Source organism: Ostreococcus tauri, assembly GCF_000214015.3.
Source record: "Ostreococcus tauri WGS project CAID00000000 data, contig chromosome 09, whole genome shotgun sequence".
Classification (NCBI taxonomy): domain Eukaryota; kingdom Viridiplantae; phylum Chlorophyta; class Mamiellophyceae; order Mamiellales; family Bathycoccaceae; genus Ostreococcus; species Ostreococcus tauri.
The window spans coordinates 343,323-351,666 of NC_014434.2; the positions used below are offsets into that span (position 1 = coordinate 343,323).

At 60.5% G+C, this 8,344-nt stretch overlaps 5 protein-coding genes across 5 annotated transcripts; 2 read left to right on the forward strand and 3 right to left on the reverse strand.

Annotated features, from left to right (window-relative positions):
* On the forward strand, window positions 1-2,220 carry OT_ostta09g02220 (unnamed product; the record flags this gene model as incomplete). The annotated part of the gene is made up of 1 exon (XM_003081162.2): window positions 1-2,220. A coding segment is annotated over one exon (2,220 nt), but the record flags the coding sequence as incomplete, so codon positions are not given.
* Window positions 2,221-2,432: 212 nt separating this feature from the next.
* On the reverse strand, window positions 2,433-3,353 carry OT_ostta09g02230 (unnamed product; the record flags this gene model as incomplete). Its single annotated transcript, XM_003081163.2, has 1 exon — window positions 2,433-3,353. The coding sequence occupies one exon, from the start codon at window positions 3,351-3,353 to the stop codon at window positions 2,433-2,435; it is 921 nt and encodes a 306-aa protein (XP_003081211.2).
* A 19-nt stretch (window positions 3,354-3,372) lies between these two features.
* Window positions 3,373-4,215, forward strand: OT_ostta09g02240 (Target SNARE coiled-coil domain; the record flags this gene model as incomplete). The annotated part of the gene is made up of 1 exon (XM_003081164.2): window positions 3,373-4,215. One exon carries the CDS (start codon window positions 3,373-3,375, stop codon window positions 4,213-4,215), a length of 843 nt encoding a protein of 280 aa, XP_003081212.2.
* A 43-nt stretch (window positions 4,216-4,258) lies between these two features.
* Window positions 4,259-6,553, reverse strand: OT_ostta09g02250 (Pre-mRNA 3'-end-processing endonuclease polyadenylation factor C-term; the record flags this gene model as incomplete). Its single annotated transcript, XM_003081166.2, has 1 exon — window positions 4,259-6,553. One exon carries the CDS (start codon window positions 6,551-6,553, stop codon window positions 4,259-4,261), a length of 2,295 nt encoding a protein of 764 aa, XP_003081214.2.
* Window positions 6,554-6,670: 117 nt separating this feature from the next.
* On the reverse strand, window positions 6,671-8,281 carry OT_ostta09g02260 (P-loop containing nucleoside triphosphate hydrolase; the record flags this gene model as incomplete). Its single annotated transcript, XM_003081168.2, has 1 exon — window positions 6,671-8,281. One exon carries the CDS (start codon window positions 8,279-8,281, stop codon window positions 6,671-6,673), a length of 1,611 nt encoding a protein of 536 aa, XP_003081216.2.
* Window positions 8,282-8,344: the final 63 nt, after the last annotated feature.

Consider the following 8,344-nt stretch of genomic DNA (forward strand, 5'->3'; position numbering starts at 1 on the left):
CGCGGGGTGGCGTCGACGCGCGCGCGCGCGGACGCGGTGGTGGACGTCGTGGGGGACGTCGTGGGCGACGCGGCGGGGACGACGCCGAACGGGGCGGTGGGCGTCAGACCGCGCGCGCGATTTCAACGAAACGCCCAGCTCGGAGGATGGAGGAAAAGGGCGAAAAAGGCGAGAAAGGCGGCGAAAAAGGCGGCGGAAGCGGCGAAAAAGAAGGCGGAAGAAGCGGCGAAAAAGGCGGCGGAAAAGGCGGCGGAGGCGAAGCGAAAGGCGGAAGAGTTGGCGAGGAGCCAGGTAGCGTCGATGAAGCGCGAGCTCTCGACGATTGAGAAGTATCTCAGCGTCTTCAGTACAGCCAAGGGAAAGGCTGAGCAAGTTGTCGACGATGTCGACGACCTGATCAAACAGGTTGGAAAGTCGTCAGATCTCTCCGAAAAAATCGACGAATTGACGAGCAAAGTGACTGGATTTCCGGACGAAATAGCGAAAAAGGTCAGTGGTTTCGTCGACGACGTCGTGGGCTCAATTTTCGGTGGTGTCGAGGGATTGGCGGACGAAGTCGGCGAGATGTTTTCGACTTCGGGCGCGGCCGCGCTCGGCGTTCCGACGAAGGATCACGAAGACCACGTCACACGCATGCTCAGTCCAGAACACTTGGAAAAACTCTTACGAAAACATTTACGAGATGAAGAATACGACGCCGGCGCACACACGCGAGCCCCCATCTTGGGCGGCAGCCCTTTTGACGGATGTTTGAGCATTCCCATCGAAAACGTGCTCCCCGCAGATTTGTTGGGAGTGGGTTACGGCATGCGCTGGCCAAAACACCTCTCAAACAGCTCATTTGCCCCGGACAGTTTAAGAGCGGGGTTCCCTGATCCGAAGTGGGAGACTTGTCTTCGAACGACGGGCATCAAGATAAGTGACGATCTCGGTCCAGCGCTCTTCAACGTCTTCAAAGGTTTCTTCATTCCGCTTTTCGACGCGGTGACCGACGGCGCGAAGGCAGCGGCTGTGGACTCGAAGAAAAATATAATGAAGAAAATGGGCACAATCACCGACGAGCTCGATCGGGCAGACCAAGCAGCAAAGACGATCAAGAACATCCTGGACAACGTCAAAAGTACCTTTCAAGGTCGAAGACGGCTGTTAACGCAACAAGACATGACTCGCGATATGTTGAGTACCGTTCGGGTTGCCAGTCACGCCAGAGCGGACCACATCAAGAGTCTCCACGCAAACGCGCTCGATGACATTGAGAGCTACGTTTTGCTCGAAATGGCAAAGATTCGCTCCACTCTCATCGAAGACCCGTTCCTCGAATCGGAAGTCACGATGCAACGCTTTCCGTTGTATGCTGCTCGCATGAACCAAGCGCGTCTGGGCGGGGCTTTCAACAAGGCCGCCTCGAATGCGCGTTCAGCGTTTGCTGAAGCGATGCAAGCCATGGCAGAAACTGAAATGGGACTAGAGCTCGTATCTGAGCTCAAGGTTGCACTCGAGATGGAGGCGAAAGTAGAGACGTTCAAGACGGGAGATTTGTTCGATCTCGTCTCTGGTGGTTACATACCCAATCCCGTACAGTTCGACGTCACTTTCCCGCTGCCGCTCTTCCCGGCGTTTCAAATCAAGATCCGGCTCGACGCTTCTTTTGCCATGCCGTATTTCATGCTCGCGGAGATGGAAGGCAAGATGGTATTCACGGTGACGGCGTCGTCAAATGCGGGTATTAAGCTGAAAGATCGCAAGCTGTCAACGGAGTATAAGCCTCCGAGTCTCAAGTTTGAGCCACAAATCGACACAAAGATTGAAGCACACGCTCAGATAGGATTCAACGTTGAATTCGAAGAGCAGTACCTCGCTCTGTGCTTTGGAAGTTTTGTGTGCGCGGGTCCGCAGTCCGTTATCACACAAAACATATACGCGGGCAGCGACGCGTACGCGGCCTATTCGAATCAAGGAACGTACGACAGTTGCCTTCTTCAGGCGAAATTCGCGGAATCGTTTGAATATTCTGACGATTACAAGAAAAAGCGATGCGGAAAAGCCGGCGGTCTTTCCTACGGTTTCGGTGCTTACTTTCAAGTACCGAAGACGCAAATCGAGTCCAAGCTCCTCATCGAGCTCAGTGAGTCGTGTCCAAACTTGCTTCCGTCGCCGGTTATTGCGACCTTTCCGGACGAGAACGATCCAAATCCAAACTTTTTCCTCGCCGAGTTTTGATATTTTTTCAAGCATGCCTCATCGCGTTGTTTCGGGCGCTCGTGCGTCTTTGGTATCTCTTCATCTCGAGCGGTAATTTTGTGTAAAATGGTTGTTGCGCCTAAGTTTACATTCGCATCGGCGCATTCGAGTCGCGCCCGTTCGCACGAACGCGCGCGCCGATGGGTCTGCGTCGTGCTATCTCATCGGGAACGGTTCGACGTCGATAGAAATCACGGCACGCATCCCACGCGCTCGAGGAGGGAGACGTGCGTGTACACGATGACTGGCTCGAACGCGAGTCCGGCGGCGTCTCCGAGTTTGGGAACCGGCGCGCCGCGCGGATTCGACGACGCCGTGAGCCTGAGCGCGTCCTGTCCCTGAACGTACGCCGCCGTGACGAGCTTCACGTGCACCTTATTCACGTTCGTCTCATCCACGGCGCCGCCCGGGACGTCTGGGAGCGGCGTGTACGTCCAGCGGTGTTCGTAATCCGTCGGCGCGACGCGCGCGTTCCCGTACTCCGTGCCGTACCCCAGCGACACCTGTCGAAAACTCTCGCGCACGTAAAACGCATCACCCTCCACGCCACTCTCGCGCGCGTTCGTGAACAACTCGATACGTTCGGCGTTCGGACTCGCGCGCGGCTTCAGCCGTATCGTCGTCCGGTCGTCCCCGTCCGTCGTCACCGCCTCCACCGCGTCCGCACCGACGTACGCGTCGATGATCTCCATCAAATTAAACCCTACATCCTCCCTCGTTTTCCCGTCCACGCGCACGAACCGCACGCGATGTTCGATCGTTCCCTCCCGCCCGACGTCCGGGACGCGCGCGACGCTCAACGCGCGAAACCCTGGGGTGTCCGGCACCCTCGCCAGCGCGCGCGCGTCCACGTCTCGACGCGGAAAACTCGCGTCCACGAACGTCGTCGCGCACGTCCACTCACCGAGCATCCACGGCGGGTACGTCGTCGCCCGTCCTCGCGCGTCGTTAAAAATCTGTTTACGAATCGTCCCGGGCGTCATCGTCGACGCCGTCTCCCGCGCCGCCCACGCGCGCGGCGCCGTCGTCACCGCGCACGGCGCGAGCGCGAGCGCGAGCCGGCGCGTCGCGCGCGGCGGCGTCGCACAGGGAACCACCGCGGTGCGATGCATCGGCACAATCTGCCGCGGCATGTCCACCGACGCCTGGACGAGCGCGCGTCGCGCGTGCGAGACGCTCGCGCTCGAGCTCGAGCGCGAGGGCGCGTCGGCGAGCGCGAGCGCGAGCGCGCGCGCGCGGGCGACGGCGGTGCGACGACGCAAGGTGAATCGCCTGGATGATTTATTGGACATTTTGGAAGATCGCGTCGACGAGGGCGACGCGACGGCGAGCGAGGTGGTGACGCGGGAGGCGGAGGTGCGAGCGCTGCGGTTGCGCGCGCGCGCGGTGCGCGAGACGATGGCGCGCGCGGCGACGGGGGGGGGCGACGACGCGGCGACGGGCGCGGCGACGGATGGGGCGCGGGCGACGGCGGCGGCGATCGGTCGAGGGGTGAGCGAGGCCGCGGGCGCGGTCGTGGACGCGGCTGGAGCGTTGGCGACGCGGGCGACGAAGGCGGCGGAGGGGGTGGCGGGATTGGAGAGGGCGGTGACGATGGCGACGGCGGCGTCGACGCGGGACGCGCGAGAGACGCGCGCGATGAATACGCGGGAGTTGATCGATCATCAAACGGAGCAGATGAAGACGCAGGATGAGGCGTTGGAGGGATTGGACGCGTTGGTCGGTACGCTCAAGACGACGAGCGTGGCGATTCACGATGAGGTGGAGTTGCAGCGAAAACTCGTCGAAGATTTAGAGGCTGATTTCGCGCACACGTCGGATCGCATGCGCAAACTTCGTAAGCAAGGTTTCAAGTTGGCGGGCGAACGTAACGAGGAGGAGCGGGAGCGTCTCGATAGGAACGAAGCCTTGGCGGAGATGCGCGCGAAGCTCGAAAAGCCCGCGCAGGATGAAAGTTCGTGCTCGATCATGTAATATTCATTCGTGGTGGTACTTTACATTCAACGCATTATTATCTTTACGCGAACTTCGTGCTCGACGCGGAGATGGAGTGAACGGCGTGGGCGTACGCGGCGTCACCGATAGCTTCATCGATGCGTCCAATAGTGGTATCCAATCGTTGTCTGAGCGACTCGTTTTCGCACAAGACTGTTCGAGTACGGTATTCCACGATGCCCTCGATGCCATCGATGTTCAACGTCAGCGTCGCCTTCTTTTCATTCACCTTCGGTTTTCCGAACTGTGCCTCGAGCATGGCGGCAACGACGTGCAGACGCCACTTCTCCGCCGAACGCTCGTCCTTCGTCTTGATGGCGTCTCGGAGCCCAGCCTCGGCTTCCTTCAAATTCTCTGGTTCGCTCTCGAGCTGTAATATGGCACTCAAGGTCGCATCGACGATCATGTCCGTGAGAGGGTCACTGTTCCACTCAATCACCACGTGCTCCACCCCTGTGACGTCGTCTGCGTATCGCTTGCGAATGGTGACCATGCCGTCATTAATACTCAAACCTTCCGTTATGATCTCAAACTTGTTCTCCGCAGCTTCGACGTCTGTCAGCTCCTCCATCTTTGCCTTCTTCGCGCGACTCTTCGCGGCTGGCTTCTTCTCGCCCTTCGCCCCTTCCTTTTCTTCGTCCCCGGCTTCCTCCTCCTCCTCCGTCTCCTCGGGAGCGAGTGTCGCGACGGTATGCAAGCCCTCGAACAAAGCTTCGAGGGCGAAACGCAGCGTGCCGATGGCGATCTTGCTCGGCACAAGCTGGCGCTGGGTTAACGTCGACGTGCGCAGCTTAGTATAGTTGTTCACGTCTTCGGGCGCGATGAGCATGTGACCAAAGTCCTTTTCCACGAGCACGCCGGCGACGACATCGCCCTCCTCGACCTCGCGCTCGGCGATGAGTCCCGTGAGCTTGGCGATGCGCTCACCCTTGTGAATGATCTGCACCGCTTGGCAGTTTTTCGGCGTGTAAACGCTCATTTGCTTGTCGTCGGCAGCGGCTTTGGCGTCCAAAGCGCGCTTGAGGCGACCCATCTCACCCGCCTCGCCGTGAACCAACACGACGTGCGGCGGGGCCAGAGTGTCCAAGAACGCCTGCGTCTGTGGATAATCTGCGTGCGCACTGAATGAGATCGCGTCGACAGACATGTTCAGCTGTAATTCTTGACCGTCTCTCGCGGTGACTTTGTTCACGTCGCTCAGGATCTCTCGCGCGAGTGTGCCCTGCACGGCGAAGTCGGCGATGATGACGCCATTCTTGGGTTCTTCGCACCACGACTCAAAAAGTTCTCGAGACAACCCGCTCTGAAGCATCGACGGCGTCGCGAGCACGACACACGGACCGACATCATCGAGCTCGCTCGCCTTCGAGATGTGCTTGACGTGATTGAACACGAACGGATTTGCCTCCTCGAAAGCCGCCTTCATGTCCGCGTTCAGGACGTTGATGTACGTCTGGTAAATTGTCATCGCCTTGCGCGCGAGCGTTGACGCTTGATAGATCGGAACCCGCTGCAAATCTGGGTTCTGCGCCCAGAAATCCTCCAGGATGAGCAAGAGCTCCTGTGCGCGACCGAGGGCGACGACGGGAAGCAATACATGCCCGCCTCTGCGCACGATGGCCTGCACCTTGTCCGTGAAGCGAATTTCCCGCTCCTCCCTCGGTGAGTGCGGCGACACCCCGTACGTGCTCTCCACGATCACCACGTGCGGTGGAATCGCCGGTATATCTGCCGCCGGCAAGTGCCTGTCCGCGATCCTAGAGTAATCCCCGGTGTACAACACGCGCAAACCGCCGATGTCCACGTTGAACATGCACGCCCCCAACACGTGCCCCGCCCTGTACGGCGTCACCTTCACCCCGTCCACGTCAATCTCCTGATGAAAGTCCACGACCTCGATCCTCTTCATCGACGCCTCCAAATCCGCATCCGTGAACAACGGCTCCTCTCCTCCTCCTTGTTTCATCAACCGCACGAAGTCCTGCATCAGCATGTGATAAATCGCCTTGGTCGGGTGCGTCATGAAGATCCTTCCTCGGAAATCCGTCCGTCCCACCAGGAACGGCACCGCGGCGCAGTGATCCAAGTGAAAGTGCGTCACGAGCAACGCGTCGACGGCGCTCAGATCGACGTCATCGAGGTACGGGAGCGAGGCGATGCCACTGAAACCTGGATGGATCCCGCAGTCAAACATGAGCGTCTTTCCTCTGAACGTCGCGACGACGCACGACCTCCCGACCTCGCTCCCGGCGCCCAGAGGGATGATCTCGAGCATTTCACCCTCGGCGTCGCGATCGGGGGCGACGTCGGCGGACATGGGACGAGTGAAGGGTCGGAATGTGGCGCGCGCGGGGATTCGTGTCGCTAAACCCAGCGCGAAGAGACGTCGCCGGCGGCGAGGATGTCGATCGGTGCAGAGACGACGCGGACGCGGTTAAACGGTGAAGAACGCGCGTTGTAAATCGTCGACGCGGATTCGGAGACGTTCGGCGTCGTCGAGGGCGTGGACGCGCTCGATGTCGGCGATCTCGCGTCGCGCGCGGAGCGCCCGGTTCTCGCGCTCCAATCGACGGTTCTCCTCGGCGTACTTTCGGAGTAAAGTCTCGACGCGTTCGACGCGGTGGACGACGTCGGAGGTGTGGTTGGTAACGCATTGTTGGACGTCGTGCGCTCTTGGTGAGGCGGTGCGCGGATGGCAATGGTCGTCGACGCGCGCGTTGGAGAGCAATTCGGAGACTCGGCGGCGAAGCGCTTGATTGGCGCGCCGAAGTTCTTCCAGCTCGCGATCGCGCCCGAACTCGGGCTCGACGTCCGATGAGCTCGTGTACTCGTGGTGAAGCTCAGGCGCGTTCACGATGGACGTCACGCGCGCGGCGTACTGCAGCGTTCGAATGGTCTCCTCGACGTGACGCTCGCTCGCCGTCACGCACGCAATCATCAGGCTCATGGAGCGTCCGCCCAGGGAATCCATCAAGAGCTTAGTGAGTTTGCTGTCTCTGTACGGCACGTGCGCCGACGCCGTTCTAGCGTCTCGACTCTCCTCGGCGAGCGTGGCGATGACCTTTCCGAGCGCGAATAGGCTCTTGTTAATGAGACTCGTCTCGCGCGTCGCGATGTCTTCGCTTCCGCTGAGTTTCAATCGCTCGCTTCCAGCCAAATCCACGAACGTCATCTTCCCACGAACACATCGAACCGAGTCGTTACCAGCGGCTCCGTCGTCATCCCCGCCGACGTTGAAGTGTCGATCGACGTGAACGGTGAGCACGGCGTGCGATCGTGACGACGACGCGTTGAGATTGTGCGCTCGAACTTGTCGTCTCGCCGCGCCGAGGTGCACCAAATCCAAAGCCTCTTCGGCGCTCGCGCATTCGTGCGAGGTGAGATTCGGGACGTGAAATCCTTCCTGTTTTCGCCATCGCACGCGCAGCGCGCAAGAGCTCTCCTCGTTCGTCAATAAATCGATAATTTTCTCCTTGTAAATTTCGTAATACGTCAACGTCACGACGGTCATCGCTCGGTCATCGCTCGCGTTTCTCTTCTCGCACGCGTCGAAGAGAAATCTGAGCGAGCGAGCGATGACACCTTCGTCGCTCTCCTCGTCCTCTTCATCGTCGTTCTCTTCGACGTCTTCTCGCGTCGCGCGGTCGCGTCCGCCGAGCATGGTGTACGTCTTCCCGCTCCCAGTCTGCCCGTACGCGAACACCGCGCTCGAGTACCCATCGAGCGTCTTCTCCAGCAAAGCCTTCGTTCCCGAAACGTCAAAAAAAGCGCGCTGCGTCGTCCCGCTCCCCGCACACGCCCCCCGGAACGCCACGAAACTCTCCTCGCGTCCGCCCGTCCGCGTTCTCGACGACCGCTCGAGCACGCGCACCCCCCCAACCTCCGCCCGCACCGCTCGCCCGTCACCGTGCGCTTCCCGTCGCACGCGCACCACCACGCGCACGCGCGCGCGCTCGTTCGCCGTCGTCGCCCCCGCGTCGCTCGCCGCCGCGGTGTCATCGCGCGCAGAAGACGAACCGTCGTGTGCATCCTCCACCTCGCGCATCGCGCCCTCTCCCTCGCCGTCGACCGTCGCGACGCGCGTCGCGCCGCGGCCGTCGCGCGCGCG